The sequence below is a fragment of the Aquarana catesbeiana genome, linkage group LG02 (assembly GCF_042186555.1).
Source record: "Aquarana catesbeiana isolate 2022-GZ linkage group LG02, ASM4218655v1, whole genome shotgun sequence".
Taxonomy (NCBI): domain Eukaryota; kingdom Metazoa; phylum Chordata; class Amphibia; order Anura; family Ranidae; genus Aquarana; species Aquarana catesbeiana.
Window position 1 is genome coordinate 754483674 of NC_133325.1, and position 20824 is coordinate 754504497.

Consider the following 20824-nt stretch of genomic DNA (forward strand, 5'->3'; position numbering starts at 1 on the left):
ATACCAATGATGTATTAAAGAAAAGGGAGGGGTGTTTATAAAGACCTCATTACTTTGGAGGGTATCCTCCCCAAAATGTCATAACAAAAAAATGGTAATAATATTTTGAGTCTTTAAGTATACTTCCAAAGATAGAATATAGACACCAGTAAAATAAAAAATATCCAACTTTATTATAACATCATTAAAATATACAGATTAAAAAACCTTAAAATTTGAGTGATTTCATCATGTCATCACCTAAATTCTTTTGCCAATTTAGCACAGATCCTCAAACAGGACTTGGCAAAAAAATGAATATGTAAGGGTCCAATGAGATCACCATCTGAAGCGCCAATTATTCTTGATCTGCAGAGAATATAGCCTTTTGACTTTTGTAGCCTTTTGTAATTTATGCTATCCCCACACAACTAATTTACACGCAGCTTTCATGGACAAATAGCTGTGCAAATGTTTTAAAACTCCCCACTAAAAGTGTTTACTGTTTTTTTCTATGCTGTTCACGGAATTTCTTTTACCTTTATGATCCTTAAACATCACTGTAGTGTCTGTTCTTGGCATACAGAGTTGTAAAGGAGATCTTTAATTGGCTTCCACATTTATACTTGTTTTTACTTTATTATTTATTTCCTATGCAGATTTGTACATGCTCCCTCGAAAACAGGGATTCTTGACCTTTTTACGATTTCAGACCCCCCAATGGATTGGCCAATATGTCCCCCATACCCCCTTCATCAGACTGTTGAAATCATCATCATCACCGGTTCTATTAGGTACTAGTATGACTTCAATAGTTGTCATTAGCTTGGTTTTTAACTTATGGATAGCTAGGAACAGAGAAGCTAACGGAAAGTCATAGGGGTTTTATCATAATAAAAAAAACTCAAAAATCACAAATATCTCACTAGATATAGCTAACTTGATCATTTTGTTTTCTGTAGCACGTGGAATTGGGGTACAGTTACTTGATAATGTTAATCAAATGTCACTTGACAAATCGACTTCACTCTACACTATGATTTTAGGTTCAATAATGCAAAGAATCCTGATTCACAGGGTTAAGTAGTTGAAGAAAACCAAACCATCCATTGCCCCTATCACCAGGCAAGGCAAGCTGCGATCAGCACATACCAAAGCTGCTTTATATTCAGCCCAACCTTAGAAAATTAGCTTTCTTTCTTTGGCCTTCTTTTACATCCATAAGTCCTTCTTTCCTGAATCCAGAGATGTAGCCATATAGCTCCAAGGAGCATGGCTTCTCACCAGTTATCTGAGGGCCAGTTCACGCTAGGCAGCACATTCCTGTACGATTCAGTAAGTTCAGTTCATTGCGATTTGAGGCCATTTATTTTTATGGCCTCAAATCGCACTGCACCGCACCAAAAGTAATGCATGCTCTGCTTTGTGAAACTCGCTACAACTAGATCGCATTGATGCTTCTGTACCATGCTACTGGTGCAGGCAAACATATTGCGTTTGCAATGTCAAGTTGATACCCACTGCAGATCGTAACTGCAGTGTGTTTTGAATCCGGTGGAGGGTTTTCTTCACTGCATTCTGGTGTGAATGGGTTTAAAATTTGCTTAGTAAATCAGAGAATGTGATTAGTGTCCATTGACTGACCTCTTCCGTAAACTTTAATTTAAAACTTATCTAGTCCTGAAAGGAAAAATGTAATATTTTGCAGTTTACCAGTCCTTGGATGTGGTGGCTGCATTCTTTTTTAATTTTTTTTCAATTTTTTTTTTTTTAGGCTAAGAGCATTTTCAGCAAGAAAATTTCTGTTGACTTCATGTAATCTGAAATGAAAGCACAATCAACCCTATCTTTGTGCAAAGTGCTGCTTCCATCAATCCACCATTTAATGGAAATGTGCAGCCATGTTTGAAGTCCAGCATGAGTGGCAACAATGGCTCCCTCAAACAATACTATAGAGAAATGAGTGTAGACTTAAAGGGACACTTGTTTTACTGGCAGGATTACCTGGTGAAAATAAAGGCAAAACGGTCTTGAAAAAATAAAACGAATGCAGCCACCACATCTTCCGGCTCTTTCAGACCGGCAGACTCTGCCAGTCTATACGCCTGCTCATGTGTCCATTTACATCTGCTGCTTCATAGAGGGCAATGGATGGTCCATTCGGTTCTGCCAAAAAAACTGATTGTGAAAAAGGGACCTAAGGAGCTGTAGGCTGCAGTATACTTACATTTTGGTTTAGATACATTTTAAGGATAGTAATGGGTAAGTAGGGCACAGTCACTAGAGTAGTCCAGAGGCTGCACATATAATTTATCCCTGTACATACACAGTCCTAAAATATACACAAACAAAATATTAACGATTATTAATTGATAATTGTCCTTAGCTGATCACATTCATATATAAAAAAAACTAAATGCCGGAGTAGTTTCCTTTTAACATTAAACCATATTGTTTGTGATCTTGTTTACATTATACTAAACAGCCATCATTGTATGTTAACACTTAAAGCTGAATTCCAGGAATTCGGCTCCTTTTTAAAAAGTAAAGGCACACTAGGAGTTAAGACCAAGGAGGTGCATGGCATCTATTATTTATATCTTGACAGGTTTATAGTACTCCTGTAAGATGGGCTATCGCTGTATTTCCAGGACCCCGAAGCTGATCCTTCTGATCTCTGCATCTGTAACAGTAGAGTCACTGCAGGTGCTATGCCTGCCCCTCCTCTTCCCCAATCACAGAAGCCTTGAACACATTCACAAAATACCAAGGCCTCTGTGAATGGGAAAGCAGAGGGGAGGGGCAGGCATAGCCTCTCTGTGTGCTATTCTACTCTCAGATCTGTCTGGCAGAGCAATAAACCTGTTAAATGTATATAGAGAAAAGTCCAGGGAATTTCATGCACTAGGTGGACTCATAGTGTGCCTTCACATTTTACAAAGTGGCTGCAAATCCTGGAATTCAGCTTTAATCCAGCACATTTGAACAGGCAATCGCTACCATACTTTTTCTGTAGTTTCATTATGACCACCAATTATATGTACTCTTTACTGGCCAACCTAGCCAGTACAAATGTATTTTTCATTAATAGCTAACATAAGGTGTGGTTTTGAGGTCTGGTTCTGATCTGATTGTTTGTCTTCAGCCTTGTTCGTATCAGGAGTGAGGGGAAGCAGGGAAGGGAGGACATGTGCTGCTGGTAACAAGAGATTGGACTTTTATATTCTTAAGGTAAGCAGGGTACGATTTCCCATAGTCTTTAGTGGATTTCAATGTACCTTTTATATAATCTCTAGATAAAACCTTTTTTAGTTTTGGATAGAGTGGGGGAGGGTTAGACCTTCTGGCAAGTTTTTATTGCTGTCTCAGTGCCCATTGGGGAGGTTTATTGCTCTGTTTGGACTGATGACCATTGTCATCGAGAGAGAAAGTGAGAGGTGATCCAAAATTTTAGAGCTGTTCTTAGAACAGGAGGTGTGGGGAAATCTTTCAATGGCAACTATTTTAAAAGGCGGGGTCCCCTCCTTTTGCAAGATTTCTATTAGTTTCCTGTTTCTCTGACAGTAAAAGGTAGGCTTCTCCATATGTACACAGACAGCAAAACGATAACCTGGCAAGGATTTTAACCCTTCCCTATTCTCCAGAACTTTAAAGTTTTAGATTGTGGTTTTATTTGCATAATGGTATTCCTTTAAATTGGCAACAGATCTGGGAAATAATTTTCTCCACAATGCAATCTCTGTAAATGGAATTTGAAAGTATTGTTGGTATAATAAAAAGTATCTCCTAATTTATTTATTTTTTTGTCTTTTCACCGAATCGTGGCATACATTTCTTTCTATTTACGCTGTAACAAAATTAAAAGCATATTGCAGGCATAGTTCCAAAAGCTAGTTAGCTACTGCACATGAAAAACTACTGATTAAACGGTTTGTTGTCCGTTTATGTGTATGTTACTTGGAAGGACTGGCACCTAATTTTGGTGTTAAAATGTCAGCCTCAATTTTATAACCTATATGTCAAACAATTTTCCTGCGTTTAGTGTATTTTGTGTATACTTACATTGTCCATGTTGGTTCAGATTTAGTTTTCCAAAAAAAACAAAAAACTTTTACAGGTTGGAAAGTGCATCCCTTATTTTGATCCCTCGTGAGCTTACCTTCTACTTGTTAGAAAATGACTGTCAATTTGAGGATAAATTCTGAAGATCGTCCAGGATTTCCTTGGTGGCTTAAAGATTTTTCAGAATACAGATAATCAGATTTCAAGACAGTTACATGGAAGGCTGTGAAGATTTGAATATGAGGGATGCTCAAGATTATTGACAATGTCTGTTTGAATTGAATAGAAGATCAAGAAGCATATGAATGTTAAACTGGAGTAAATCACCTTTATTGGCTATATGCAAGTAGCCACACACCACAGCTTTTAAAGCACGTTGCAAAATTATAATGTAAGAGTGGATCATGGTTGATTTTCTAGCCACCAAATGGGGTTTCTGTTGTTCATAAGACTTGATGTCCAGCCATATTGCAGTGTTAAAATAACTAAAATGTGGCGGAGTGATGCAAAATTAACTAAAAACCTGTTTTCACAGAGACTTGACCATCATCCACACCAACATTTTTACTGGTGGCTAAAACCTATAATATATGGTGTTTAGGAAAATACTTTATATGTATTTCCTTAGCATCTGCACCAGTGGAATTGACACATTTTTTAAAAATCATTACCATGTTCTTCAGAGCTGTTCCATTTTGTCTTCTTTTGCAGATTTATATTCACATTTGTACCTATTTGTATAATTTATAATCTGGCCCTGAATGAACAGTGCTAGCATACATAGCAAGTCTGGCTTGTAATGTTTACTTACGGTCATACCTGGGTTCACTTTAAAACATGCTCTGTACAATAACTAAAGTCCGCCATACGTCCTTCCCCGTCCAGTGATATGCTGTCTTTGAGCACTCTTACTGCCGCTAGTATCTTCACTTATTTTTTGTCTGGCAGTTCTGATTGACAGGCCCAGGATGATGTAACTCCCCCGCATGCACGCAGAAGTGACAGGCCCAGGATGACGCAACTGCCACCAAGACATGCTGAAAAATGTACACTGGTGGTGCCAGTTCCAACCCACTCTGCTACAGGATCCAAATATACTTAGCTTTTTCTGGCTTATCAATACTGGAAGATGACATTTTATAGCACACTGAAGATTGTGTGTAAAAAGCTCATGTTATCGCAACCACTTCTGTTATGAGCATTCTCCTACGCGAATGGATATGTATGGAGAACTGGTCTACAAAGATTTTATTAATGTTTCTTCATTAGTCTTTCCACATTTCTTTATCTGTAACTTTGAAGTCCTTGGTTCAATAAAGATGTTTGATTTGCAGTCTGTTTCAGAGTGTTTTGTTACTATTCTTTTTATTAAGCAGTATCAAATTTTAATAAAACCAGAAGTATGCTTCACATTGGGTTACTAGATAAATGTAAGGAAGTTTTACTCTGCATCGGTAATTGTTAAAAAAGGACATTATTTGTACTAAATGTACATCAAAAGATGCTGCATTCTAATAAAATAGTTTACTTACTATCTTTATCATACAGCATAGGATACAGGAAATGATTCATAGACCACCATGTGTTGTATGCTACCGCCTTCAGGTGACTGGACACTGACAGAGGCTCGCTGGGTTTGCCCCTTTGTGAATCTATATAAAAATGTACACTGTGTGACACGCCAGTTTTTTTCTTTTGCTAGTGTCCTTAGAGGATGGTACACCTTCTGCCCTTGGAGAAGATATTTTTTTACTTATTTCCAAAGAACTCTTATCTCCTAAAGGGGACACTACTGTCAAAACCTGGCTTCTTACTGCCTTCAATGCTCTTTAGCAGTTTCCAGATCGATTACTCTGGTGTACACTTTGGGAATTGAACCTGGACCCTGCGTTAGCAGGTCTGGCTTGTAATGTTTACTTTGGACACTAGGTCCTGCATTTGGCGCTCACCTAGGTACATGGTGGGACAAGTGAGGTAGCTGTACATGGTGGGACAAGTGAGGTACCTGCAGGGTGCTTTACAGGTCCAGGACTGTGGTCTATGGTATCTAGAGCCTGAAGACCCCTTTTAAGGGGGGGGGGGGTACCTTTTGTAACAAGGGAAATAAGGACCCTGGATGGGACCAGTGACCAGATCTCCATGTACCCTTAAACATTCTGGTTCCTGACTATACTTGCCTTGATAGCTCAGTAGTATACCCTACAACCTTATCTTTCAAGACATACCGCAGTGCCATGCATACAGTTACATTTTTGTGTCTCACTTTTGGCCTTATGGGAAACGTCCATTTACCTATTCAAATTATGCAACCTGTTTCTATTTCCCTACCTGGAGTTCGTTTCTGTCTATGGCTGTAGTGCTATTAGGATGCCTAACTGTGCATATCTGGCCTCCATATTCTACCAAGACACAGCCATCAGAACACACTGCACCCCCCTGATCTGCATCCATTCTGTGACTACTCCATGTGGGAAGATCCTCATCTGGCAGTGGAAGACTGCAGGTACTTGGGAGCGGAAACATAAGACAGAGGCAGTGGCGAGTCTGTAAGAGCCCTGAGGAAACTCCGTTCTTCTCAAATTAATAAAGGTTCCCTCATTCTGGAGTCTACCATTTGCGACTTTTAGAACTTGAGGGTGCTACCCCCTGATTGTCCTCATGGGATAAAACTGGAAATTCCGGAGACATGGTGAGGCAGTTACTAAAGGGGATTAGGAAAATCTGGCAGAGGTGTTTCAAGATTTTTCACCACCACCATTATGGAACTTCCTCACCTAGTCTCTCTTTATTCGCTATTTACTCTGGACCCAGCTAAGGCAGTACCTACTACTCACTGGATGGATGCTTCTAGCACTGCTCATCCCCTACATACTCGAAAATGCACAAAAAGGAGGGCATCTGGTAGAAAGACTTTTTCTATTCTGGACCAGGCAAGTTGTGCCTTATATTATGCTTGGCCAAACTTGGGTTATTTCCTCCTCCTGATGCCTTGAAGGTCTTGTATCCTGTGGAGCTGGAGTTTAACAAAAAATGGGCTGTCTCTGCTATGGACCCTGGTCATTCTTGCACTGAATAATCAATATATCATTTCTATTGAAGGTACCCCCTCCCTATACTTCCATTAAAGGTGCTTTCAAATTACCTTGTTTAACTTACAGCCAGACCCACGCATGTTTTGCTATTAACAAAGCTAAATTGGCTGGAGAAATCTGTACTGAACTTTTTCCTACTTTAGAGGATCCTTTGTTTTTCTTAAAAACCTCCACCTAGCCCTTGTCTGTCATTATAGATAATCTGTAATCCTGTTTTACAGTTTTCTCCTTGTAAAGGAGGTATGGTGGGTTTAACCCCCCTCCCCCATTCACAGATGCATGTGAAACCAGCTTAGAATTTTCCCTTCACCTTGCTGATTTAAGTGCTGTATTTTCTGTGATTTTCTGCCTCTAAACCCATTAATGGCCAAGAAAAATATCATATCAGAAACTCGGGTCATCTGCTTTCTGTACCTGTCTTGAATCTGTTGTTTTGACTGCTACTATTCTCCATACTCCTTTTTAGCGGAGCCTAGCCCCTTGCAAGGTTTTGTTTCCATGATCCTCGTACCTTGGTGTCAAGGTGCATTCCCAACACTTTCACTGCAAAGTATGGATTCAGTCCGATAATGCATTGTAAAATGTATCCTAGCCTCTTTGGGTGCTACTCATTTGCTTCTGCTTTGATTCCTTTCTCTTTCATTTTGCTTGTCCTTCAAACAGCCAGGGTGCAGTCATTGCGCTTAGAGTCCCAATTAATATTCTCCCTCATTTTGAAGAGGTTAATTCCCTTACCTGGAATGCCTACTGCTCCATTGTGCCGGCACATATCCTCCCTGGAATCCGCCTTCAAGCACTTTTGTACCCGTCACTACATTTTCTACAGTTGCATATTGCCCCTCCCAAGTAGAAGCTACTATCCTGACTTCCCTGCCTTAGCCGTTGACCTTAGTGTTGGACAATTTTATTACCGACCTACGTTGGTCGGTCTCCGCTAAGCCATTTCTATCTAGTCATCCAAAAGAAGTTGATTTTAGGGCTTCAGCTTGAATTTGTGTGCAAACTTCACTAAGGGAAGTTGCTTTTAGGGCTTCAAGAGGGCTGCTTTGTAAAGGTCTGCTTACCACGTTGCCCCTGACACTAGTGTTTTCAAGTTAGATTAACCACTTGCGCCCCGGAAGGATTTGCCCCCTTTCTGACCAGACCATTTTTTGCGATGCGGCACTGCATAGTTTTTAACTGACAATTGCGCAGTCGTGCAAAGTTGTACCCAAACAAAATTGATGTCCTTTTTTCCACAAATAGAGCTTTCTTTTGGGGGTATTTGATCACCTCCTGCGATATTTTTAAATTTATTTTATTAATTTTTTTTTTGCGCTAGAAACAAAAGGCGACAATTTTGAAAAAAATCAATATTTTTTTGCTGTAATAAATATCCCCCAAAACAATAATTCCTCAGTTTAGGCTGATATGTATTCTACATATATTTGGGGAAAAAAAAAAAAAAACCAATAAGCGTATATTGATTGGTTTGCACTAAAGTTATAGCGTCTGTAAAATGAGGGATAGACTTATGGCATTTTTATTTATTTATTTATTTTTTTTACTAGTAATGGCGGCGATCTGCGATTTTTATTGGGGTTGTAACATTGTGGCGAACATATCGGACGCTTGACACTTTTTTGGGACCATTTACATTTTTTATACATCGTTCAAAGCTAAAAGTGGCCACTGATTTACTGTATAAATGTCTCTGGCAGGGAAGTGGTTAACACTAGTTGGCGATCAAGGGGTTAAATGTGTCTCCTTGGGAGTGATTCTAACTGTGGGGTATTGGGACTGCCTGAAGGAGGAGACATTTTGCTGTTCATAATTAGTATGAACAACAGATATGTCTCCTCGCCCCTGACAGAACAGAGATCTGTCTGTTTAAAGTGACAGACCTCCTTTCTGTGTGTCTCAGGAGCGATCGCGGCTGCCCGGCGAACATCGCAGCCACATGCTTCGTCGTTGCGCGCGCTCTTGTGGTCTTATAGCGGCTGACGTATACCTAAGGCGATTTGCCCAGGCAAGCCAACCTGCTGCAGTATAACTGCAGCAGCTGGTCGTCTAGTGGTTTAGCCCACGTTCACATCGAGACATTTTGACATGTCAAATCACCGGCCATTGCTGGCAACAGCACCGTCCGAATCGCTTTCCAAAAGTAGTTCCTGTACTACTTTTGGTGACTTTGGGGGCGATTTAAATAGACATGTGTGAATGAAGCCGCACAGATGTCTGTCAAATCAGCGCCTTAGTTGGACTGCATTGCCGGTTTGAAATCGTGCAAGTTCAGCTAAACTCGCAAGATTTCAAACCTGCCCTCAATGTGAATCCTAGGTTAAATTAAACTGATTTATGTGTTTTCAGTGAGAACGTATTTGTGAGTTCCAGTATTCACTTGTACTTGATCTATTAAGATAAAATGCAGGGGAAGACATTAGGGGTCTAATGCCTGATACACCTGTACAATGCTATCACATTGTTATGTAATGTACATAAATGCCAGTTTTGCAACACATATTAGGCATTGCCACAGACACCCACCATAACACCACCCCCGCACAGTTTGAGGAATATTTCTAGAATATATATGGCCAATGCTACTTTAATGAGCCATAAAGGTTTTTAAATGTCATTTCGTAGTTGCATGCGATTTTGAGATCTAACTTATTTGCTTTATATTCACACACCACAATCTCAACTTTTATGAAAATAATGGGGAATATATTGTGTGTGTGTGTGTGTGTGTGTGTGCACTAAAATTAAGTTTAATGTACTTTTTACTGAAATATAGGCTTGATCAACCATTGTGCAAATATCATGCAACATAAAAACTTGCAAATACCATATTTTTGTTCTACAGATTCTCTGCTTTCAGAAAATATAGAATGTTTTGGGAGTCAGAAGTATTCTTAAGGCCAAAACTGCATTTATGTGTGTGAAAATGAAAGAAATTGGTCTGGCAGCTAAGTGGTTTAAACATGGGGGAAATGTGCATGTATTACAGAATTGTACTGAATTTTTTATTTTATTTTTTGCCCTGACATACTCTTTTATTTCTGCAAAATAGTTGATGCTTTATGAGGTCAGATCTCTTATCTGAAATTACCATGTTTGGGAGATGCTGCTATATGTAATCCTATAGATAACTACCACCTCTTAACAACCCCTCCATGTTGGCGTAGTTGATTGCAAAGCTGGATTCCTCATATCACACAGCCCCACACAACACTTGTACGCTATTTTTTGTTTGAGTACTATTCAGTTGAATTGCTTGTTGGCTTTTTATGTCTTTAAGTGGAACTTTACCCATAACAACTTGATTAAAAAAAAAGGTTTTTTTTTTTGTTTTTTAGCAAGGAACCTACGTTCTACGTTTATTTTGCTACCAAAATGAGTGTGTGCTGTAAATTTGCATCCAGCATTGTTCCTGTTTCTTCTTGCTGGAGGCTGCCATTTTGCTGAAGCCCAGTGCCCCTGAACAGCAGTAAATCCTAAAGCTGCACTAAACAGATTTAATGGTTTAAAAAAAAAAAAAAAATGTTACATTCCTGGAATAAATCTCAACACAGTGAAAAGTATAAACATTAAATTTCCAAAAATCAGAATAATATAAAATAAAATTATATCTCTATCTATATCAATTTCTGTAATTTCTTGATAGCTGTGTACAAATATTCCACCACTTCTGTAAGCTGTTCACACCATCAGCTGTTATGCCTGCTCACCTCAACAACGAGCCAAAAAGCTGTAAATGAAAGCTCCCTCCTTTTCCCTCCACTTCGATATCAGTTCTCTTACTCCAGCCTGTTTAGACAACTCCACAGCCAAGATATTTCCCCTCAGGATATAGTTCGTATTCATGCTAATACAAATGCTAGAAACATAGTGCTCTCCATTTCATTCATTTATTTAAAATCCCCCTTAAAATATTGCACTAACAAGATTAAAAAAGATAAAATCGCTTATCGCAACGTTATAAGACGTCCGCTCGCTCCCCACTCTGATGGCGTGACATCACGGGCTCGGCTCCTCCCCTCTACACGCTTATCGCCTTATGATTTGGCTTTCTCAATAGACAAAGATCTATTGAGAGAGCCAAATCGTAAGGCAATATGCGTGTAGAGGGGAGGAGCCAAGCCCGTGACATCACGTCATCAGAGTCGCGAGCGAGCGGACCTCTTGTAATGTTGTGATAAGCGATTTTATCTTTTTTATTATTGTTAGTGCAATATTTTATAGGGGAATTTGGATTAATGATTGCAATGGAGAGCACTATGTTTCTTGAATTTGCATGAATACGAACCATATCCCGAGGGGAAATATCCCATCTGTGAGTTGTATAAACAGGCTGGAGTAGAGCTGATATCGAAGTGGAGAGAAAGGAGGGAGCTTTCATTCAGAGCTTTTTTTGGATTATTGTTTAGGTGAGCAGGCATAACAGCTGGTGGAGGTGTGCACAGCTTATTATACTTAAGGAGTGTAGTAGAAGCACAGCGGTGGAATATTTGTACACAGCAATCCAAGAAATTACAGAAGTATATATGTGTGTGTGTGTGTGTGTATATATATATATATATTGAACTTTTATTTTATTTTGTTTTTTATTTTGATTTATGGAAATTTAATGTTTATACTTTTCACTGTGTTTAAATTTGATTTAACTAGTCACATGAGAGTCGGTAGCGCTGCACTATTTACACAAATAATATTTTTGATGATGAAGTGATACACTGAGAGTGTTAGCAGTTCCAGATAACTAATTTACAATTGTACACTTGCACAATAATTTATTTAGCCCCTAGCACTTTTTTGTGGCGCTAATTGATCTTTACACAACATTCCTGGAATGCCGGGTTTGTTAACTGTCAAACCATCAAATGGCTGGTGTCATAACAGATCACATGTGCAGCACCATGGTAGTTGCAGATCAAACAGAAGCAGCTACCTTGTAAATGTTAGGAGGGTTTAATTCAGGTCAGGAAATCGGCCTCTACAAATGTGGCAGGTCTTAAAAATTGAGAGCAACTGAGCATGTGTAGAGCAGGGTGAGACAGTGAATTACTGGATTATAAACAGTATAAACACTTATTTTTAATGTTTTTAATTTTTTAATGTTTTACATAGCTAAACCTGCGAAAGGGGCCAGCCTGAAGTGATCTAGCAGGACTTCATTTTCTGACTAAAGTTCCACTTTAAGCTCCAGTTGCATGATTTTCCCGTAGCAGTTTGTACCTAAATAAAATTGTATGTCTTAGGCTATAGTTGCAATATTTCCTCACAGCAGTTTGTCCCTAAATGAATATATCCTTAACACTGCAAACCCCAGTTTGTTTTGAATATACATTACCTATATCAGATTAACTGTGCTATCATTTTGACTGCCAAGGCAGTTGAATGAAAATGTAAAATTCTGGTAGGAATATTGCAGGACAGAGTTTAGTGTTTGACTAAGATGTAGCCTGTCACCAACCGCCCAAAACTAAAATCTGAATATATACGGAGGTATCTGTTTACTTAGGGCTGTATGTCACCGAACCTGTTTGAACAAGGGGCAACAGTACTAGAAAATGGCTATTAGTCTACAGCATTGGCTTCAACTGCTTTGAGAACTGGAGCAAAGGAGTTATTTTTGTTGTCCTGTCAATCATTTGAAACCTTTTTTTCCCCCATAATAATTTTATTGAACAGTATTTCAAAGAGTTAACAAGTACTTCCACTGACATATACTGAAAAACAACATTCAAGTTTGTTCATCTCATGCAGTAAATTATTTACAGTATTTGAAATGTAAAGTAACTTATGAGGTGGAGTGGATTTTAGAAAATCATGTGTAGAAAAGAGGTAAAAAAAAGTGCGGGGAGGGGTGCAGAGGAAGCTATAAGACCATTAAAGGGTGAGAAGCATAAAAGTGGCCATTATTAAAATTAACCACTTAAGGTCTGCCCTATAGCAGTTTTACTGCTACAGGGCCGCACCTGTGCACTGGATTTTATATATAAAATGCATATTTCTAGCGCTGATCACTCTATCAGTGTCATTTCCCCCAAAAAAGTGTCTAAATGTTCACTGCAATATCGCAAAGTCACCGATCGCCTCCATTACTAGTAAAAAAATACATTTAAAATATCCCATAGTTTGTAGACGCTATAACTTTTGTGCAAACCAATCCATATACACTTAGTGGGATTTTTTTACCAAATATATGTAGCAGAATACATATTGGCCTAAATTTAGGAAGACATTTTTGATTTTTTTTTTTCTTTCTGCTATAAAATACATATATATTTGTGCTCATAAGTTTACTTACCCTGGCATAATTTATGATTTCTTGGCCATTTTTCAGAAAATTTGAATAATAACACAAACTTTTCTTTCTCTCATGGTTAGTGTTTGGCTGAAGCTGTTTATTATCAATCAACTGTGATTACTCTTTTTAAATCCTGACAACAGAAACTAGCCAAATGACCCTGATCAAAAGTTTACATACCCAAATTCCTAATACTGTTTATTGCCCCCTTTGACATCAGTGACAGCTTGAAGTCTCTTGTGGTATTTGTGGATGAGACTTTTTATCTTCTCAGATGGTAAAGCTGCCCATTCCTCTTTGCAAAAAGCCTCCAGGTACTGTAAATTCTTGGGCTGTCTTGCATGAACTGCACGTTTTGAGATCTCCCCAGAGTGGCTCAATGATATTGAGGTCAGGAGATGGCCACTCCAAAACTCACTTTATTCTGCTGTAGCCAATGACAGGTCAACTTGGTCTTGTGTTTTTGATCATTGTCATGTTGGAATGTCCAAATAAGTCCCATGCGCAGCTTCCTGGCTGATGAATACAAATGTTCCTCCAGTATTTTTTGATAACATACTGCATTCATCTTGCAATCAATTTTGACCAAATTTCCTGTGCCTTTGTAGCTCACACATCCCCAAAACATCGGCGATCCACCTCTGTGTTTCACAGTAGGAATGGTGTACTTTTCATCATAGTCCTTGTTGACTCCTCTCCAAATGTAGTGTTTATAGTTGTGGCCAAAAAGCTAAATTTTTGTCTCATCACTCCCTTTTTGCCAGAAGGTTTGAGGTTTGTCTTTGTGCTGTTTGACGTATTGTAAGCGGGATACTTTGTGACATTTGCGTAGTAATGGCTTTCTTCTAGCAACTCGACAATGCAGCCCATCTTTAAAGTGCCTCCTTATTGTGCATCTTGAAACTGCCACACCACAAGTTTTCAGAGAGTCCTGTATTTCACCTGAACTTATTTGTGGGTTTTTGTTTGCATCCTGAACAATTTTCCTGGCAGTTGTGGCTGAAATCTTAGTTGGTCTACCTGACCGTGGTTTGGTTTCAACAGAACCCCTCATTTTCCACTTATTGATTTAGAGTTTGAACACTGCTGATTGGTATTCTCAATTCCTTGGATATCTTTTCATATCCCTTTCCTGTTTTATACAGTTCAACTACTTTTTCCTGCAGATCCTTTGACAATTCTTTTGCTTTCTCCATGACTCAGAATCCAGAAACGTTAGTGCAGCACTGGATGAAAGATGCAAGGGTCTGTCAAGAGTCCAGAAGCTCATTGACCTTTTATACACACACACACACACACACACACACACACACACACACACACACACACACACACACACACACACACACATTACAAGCAATCAGATGACAGGTGAGGATGTTTACCTTTAATAGCCATTCAATCCCCCTTGTGTCAACTTGTGTGCATGTTATCAGGCCAAAATCACCAGGGTATGTAAACTTTTGATCAGGGTCATTTGGGTAGTTTCTGTTGTCCTTATGATTTAAAGAGAGTAAACATAGTTGATATTAAATGGCTTCAGCCAAACACTAACCATTAGTGAAAGAAATGTATTTGTGTTATCATTCATATTCAAAATTGTTTTTGTTTATAGTGCAAAAAATAAAAACCACAGAGGTAATCAAATACCACCAAAATAAAGCTCTATTTGTGGGGAAAAAAGAACATAACTTTTATTTGGGTAATCTGTCGCACGACTGCGCAATTGTTAAAGTAATGCAGTGCCGTATCTTAAAAAATGGCCTGGTCATGAAGGGTGGTAAATCTTCCAGAGGTCAAGTGGTTAAGAAGCCAGTAAATTAGTATAGAGTGGGGTCAACTAAAGGTGAATCCAGCAAGCCCATATTTTAATAAAATCTATAAGTCTATCCTGAGAGATATAGATCAGCTCCTCCATTTCCCAGAGCCTGTCCAGCCCTGCAAACCACTCCTTCATAGACAGAACTACCTGTTGTTTCCAATGCATGGGAATGCACATTATAGCTACTCAAACTTTTTACAGTTCCAGCCTTTTCTTGCGAATAAAAGTAAATGTTTCTGTAGTTGCTTCAACCCTTTCGTGACCAGATGTCATTGATGTCTAGATTTTCATGCCAAGTTTTGCAATATTGGCAAGTGTCTGTTAACTTGGCAATAGCCATATGACTAATTTGTACACTTAACTTATTTTTTATAATGGACATGTTGGTCTTTATTTGGTATTCTGTACTGTTTTTAATAAAAAATAAAAATAAAAACCCTGCTCTTACTTTTCTTATAAGCTGACAAAGGCACACAACTGGGGAAAACATTTTTTGTTTCCCCCAGTCCCTTTGTATTTTTTATAGTGCCAATGTATCTGCCCGTTGCACCATTGATTATATTGCACTGCAGATGAATTTTGAACACTAAGGAAGCAGTGTTCATCTGCAGGCTTAGGGCTTTCATTTTTGTCAGAGCCGACATAGTGATCGCATAATTGGGAGCCATTATGGTTTTTAATCATCAGTTGGGTCACTGGCGGCAGGGATTAGAAGCCTGCAGCCATGCAGATTGTCATCTGATGGCTCTTATAGGGGAGAATATTTAATGTGTCCTGGCAGTTGTTTCTGGAAACATTGATTTACAGATTGCAGACTGCGGGGGTTAAGCAACAATCCTGTTTTCTTAAAGTAGCACCATTGTTTCAGATTTATAAAATCCTTTCTTTTTCTAATGTACCATACACTTTTTTTTATTTTTTTTACCATGTAATTGAATTGCAACTAATATCACTAGCACTCAAGTTGTATTATGTATATTTAAATGACTTTTTCAGAATAAAATGTAATGTATTTCCCCTCCTTTTGTTTTTATTTTAGCCCGTGGACATCACTGCAGCAATGAACGAGCGTGCCATGGCCCAGACTCGACTCACGGGAAATCCATTTGACCTTGAAGCGCTACTTATGCTTAACCGTGCACAGGAGCAGGTTAGTTATACTAAGCATTGTGCTTTATTTGAAAACGTGTTTATTCAGTTGTGTATGTAAAGTAGTGGATGACCTACTAATGGTTTCCTGTAGCGTTTTAGACTGGTAGTAATATTTTTGCCTCACTAGTTTTTGCCTCCAGCCATTACTTCAAAGCAGTGACAGAGGTTTCAGTCTTTTGCTGTTTCCCCAGCCACATGCTTGTTCATTATATAGAATCCACTAGGGAGTATGATGTAGTAGCTGCAGCAGCTGTGAAGTCTGGTGGAGGTATCTCATCATGGAGGCCCTGGGAGAACTAAGATGGCAGCATGGAATTTAAAGATGAACTCCAGCAATATGTAAAAAACACAAAGTAGCTTTGTGTTCATTAATACATCAATAAATATATTTTTTAATTTCCAGGTAGTGTGGGTACCTAGATCTGTGTTATCAGCCTCTTGCAGTCCCTGTCCTACAGAGCTCAGACTGGGGGAGGGAGAAGCAGCACATGGAGCTAGTCAGTTGTGTTGTGTGCTAAGAAGCATGCAGATAGAGCAGAGTGACAGAGGGGAGCTCATCGATGTGCTGCTTATCCTTTCGTAGTTTAGTCACAGGCTGGGGGAGTGACAAAGCCTGTATATGTTGCTTAAGGCTGGTACACACAGACCCAATATCAGCTGGTTGAACCGAAACCGGACGGCTTTCAGCCAGTGTGTAAAGCAGCCTGTCCGACAGAAGCCGGTTGAGTGAGCATGCTGTAAAACCAGCCCCCAATCAGTGTGTTCTGGCATGTGGGGCGGCCCCTTTGTCAGAACACAATAGCTCAGCGGGGGAGATCACCGCACAAACATTGCTTTAGTTAGTACAGTGGCCTTTTTCAGTTGTGTTTTTTTTTTTTTTTTTTTCGTTCAACCTGCTGGGTTGAACAAAAAACTTCCCATGTGGACCTAGTTTTAGCTGCAGCTAAACAAGTAAAACCTTGAACCTCCTGCTTTGCCAGGTTGCACTACTTGTGCAAATTTGAAAATACACATACAGAAATACAAATTCCTTTGCCAGGTAAAATATCACATATATATATATATATATATATATATATATATATGTGTGTGTGTATATATATATATATTTTGCTAAAATCATTTAACTTCATTCTTTTTCCTCATTAATGTACACACAGCACCCCATATTGACAGAAAAACACAGACATGTTAACATTTTTGCAGATTTATTAAAAAAGAAAAACTGAAATATCACATGGTCCTAAGTATTCAGACCCTTTGCTCAGTATTTAGTAGAAGCACCCTTTGGATCTAATACAGCCATGAGTCTTTTTGGGAAAGATGCAATAAGTTTTTCATACCTGGATTTGGGGATCCTCTGCCATTCCTCCTTGCAGATCCTCTCCAGTTCTGTCAGGTTGGATGGTAAACGGTGACAGCCATTTTTAGGTCTCTCCAGAGATGCTCAATTGGGTTTAAGTCAGGGCTCTGGCTGAGCCATTCAAGAACAGTCACGGAGTTGTTGTGAAGCCACTCTTTCGTTATTTTAGCTGTGTACTTAGGGTCATTGTCTTGTTGGAAGGTAAACCTTCGGCTCAGTCTGAGGTCCTGAGCACTCTGGAGAAGGTTTTCGTCCAGGATATCCCTGTACTTTGCCGCATTCAGCTTTCCCTCGATTGCAACCAGTCATCCTGTCCCCTGCAGCTTAAAAACACCCCCACAGCATGATGCTGCCACCACCATGCGTCAATTTGGGACTGTATTGGACAGGTGATGAGCAGTGCCTGGTTTTCTCCACACATCCCGCTTAGAATTTAGGCCAAAAAGTTCTATCTTGGTCTCATCAGACCAAAGAATATTATTGCTCACCATCTTGGAGTCCTTCAGGTGTTTTTTTAGTAAACTCCATGCGGGCTTTCATGTGTCTTGCACTGAGGAGAGGCTTCCGTCGGGCAACTCTGCCATAAAGCCCCGACTGGTGGAGGGCTGCAGTGGTGGTTGACTTTCTACAACTTTCTCCCATCTCCCAACTGCATCTCTGGAGCTCAGCCACAGTGATCTTTGGGTTCTTCTTTACCTCTCTCACCAAGGCTCTTCTCCCCCGATAGCTCAGTTTGGCCAGACGGCCAGTTCTAGGAGGGGTTCTGGTCGTCCCAAACGTCTTCCATTTAAGGATTATGGAGGCGACTGTGCTCTTAGGAACCTTAAGTGCAGCAGAAATTTTTTTGTAACCTTGGCCAGATCTGTGCCCGGCCACAATTCTGTCTCTGAGCTCTTCAAGCAGTTCCATTGACCTCATGATTCTCATTTGCTCTGACATGCACTGTGAGCTGTAAGGTCTTATATAGACAGGTGTGTGGCTTTCCTAATCAAGTCCAATCAGTATAATCAAACACAGCTGGACTCAAATGAAGGTGTAGAACCATCTCAAGGATGATCGGAAGAAATGGACAGCACCTGAGTTAAATATATGAGTGTCACAGCAAACGGTTTGAATACTTAGGACCTTGTGATATTTCAGTTTTTCTTTTTTAATAAATATGTAAAAATGTCGTCAATTCTGTGTTTTTCTGTCAATATGGGGTGCTGTGTGTACATTAATGAGGAAAAAATTAACTTAACTGATTTTAGCAAATGGCTGCAATATAACAATGAGTGAAAAATTTAAGGGGGTCTGAATACTTTCTGTCCCCACTGTATATTAATATGTATATAATAATTTATGTATTAAGCTCCCTGCCTGGTATGCAGATTTAATGAATAACAGACATTTAAAATTTAAACTGTAGTGACAGCGCTCTAATATATATTTTAAAGATTCCGCAGTCACTTCAGTTCAACAAGTGATGTTATGTCCCCGGTCGGCAGGGCCTTGTGGGAAAAAGCTGATTAGGCTTGAATCAGGGAAACAAGTCCTCCTTTTGTGATTCATTGGTACCTTTGCATGATCTTCTTATGTAAACTGATGGTATTCAGATTGATGGACGTTCCAGACACAATGTGACCATGGGGATATGAAAATCAAAACGAATAAAGTGGTTGAATAGGCTGAAGGTTTTTTTACCTTCATGCATTCTATGCATGAAGGTAAAAAACCTTCTGTGTGCTGCTCCCCCCCTCCCCCACAGCCCCTCCTAATATTCACTTTAGGCCCCCCCCCCCCCCATCCAGCGATGTGCACGAGAGCCTCAGCTGTCCCAGGTCTCCCTCTCCTCGGCTGAGATCACAAGCTAGTGAGCCAATGAGGAGGGGGCAGGGTTGAGCCACAGTTCTATGTGTTTTATGAATGCATAGAGCAGAACTCAGGAGCGAGCATGCAAAGTACCCCCATAGCAAGCGGCTTGATATTAGAGGTACTGGTCAAGAGGGAGGACCAAGGAGTGCTGGCGGGGATCTATGAAGAAGAGGATCATTACACAAAGCAGGTAAGTACAACTTTTTTTTTTTTTTTTTTTTTTTAGCTGGACCTTTAATACCATTAATTCTATGATTTAAAATCCTCGTCCTGTTTTTAATTTAGTATCAGATTTTTATCATACTTCTTCCTTGCCATAGATCGATGCATGGGCTCAGTCTACTTCCCTTCCTGGGCAGTTTACAGGAAGCACCGGAGCCCAGGTGCTGTCTGCTGATGAAATTAGTAACAGCGGCCCACAAGCGTGGCTTAAAAAGGTATGCAGCAGGCAAGCTGTGGTGTGTTTGCCTAGACTATGTACATGCTGATGTAGTGTTTAGAAAATGGCATATTAGGTGCCAGTGCTTGCTTTTATTACACTGTATATATTTAGTTTTATAAAGCATAGCACTGGAGAAAATCCTGTTCACAAACTACCACAAACTGAAATCTAAACTGTATTGAAACTAAAACTTTTAGTATTACATTTGGTTAAAGCGGACACACACATTCTTGTGTGCTAGAATGCATGTGTCTAGTTCATGCATGTATATAGATGTTTGTTCATTCTAATTAACTGGTTGTTTGACACCATCCCCATATTGTTTCATTTTGAGGTGGTTTGTGAGATTATTGGTCCTTAAACCTAATCTTTTCCCTCTGGATGAATGATGAACTTTTGTGTTTCCCAAAACTGGTCTGTTTCACTGTTCCTTTCACTGTCGAAGTGGTTCACATGATAAGAGTCAGAAATTGGAAGTCAATGGAGAGTTCGATTTGGTGCATTCCAGGGTTTTCTCTGTTGTCTGAGAAGATGACTAGCCTACTTCTATCCACATATTTAGCAATTGTTGATCCATAATTCAGCCATTTTTGGTTTGGTTATTTGATCAGTCCTGTGAAAAGGAGATATCGGCAGCTATGCCGTGTTCTGATCACATTATTATGCAAGAAGCTGTAGTGATATGCAAAAACCAGTAACAATTAGCAATCTGATTTCTCATTATAGTCAGTTGAAGGTGATTCAATGGGTTACTATTTGTTACTGC

At 39.4% G+C, this 20824-nt stretch overlaps 1 protein-coding gene across 9 annotated transcripts in view; it reads left to right on the forward strand.

Annotated features, from left to right (window-relative positions):
- The window catches only part of SON (SON DNA and RNA binding protein), a 169111-nt gene that overhangs the window by 135209 nt on the left and 13078 nt on the right, over positions 1-20824 (forward strand). For 8 of the 9 annotated variants that reach the window (XR_012241795.1, XR_012241796.1, XR_012241797.1 and 5 more), the window contains exons 7-8: positions 16287-16397; positions 19937-20053. Coding sequence is in view for 5 of the 9 variants with exons in the window: in XM_073617170.1 (XP_073473271.1) it covers positions 16287-16397; positions 19937-20053 (228 nt within the window). In the remaining 4 variants the exon portion in view is untranslated. Of the gene's footprint in view, positions 1-3124; positions 3211-16286; positions 16398-19936; positions 20054-20824 lie in introns of those variants that run through there. The other variant, XR_012241798.1, reaches the window with a different exon arrangement.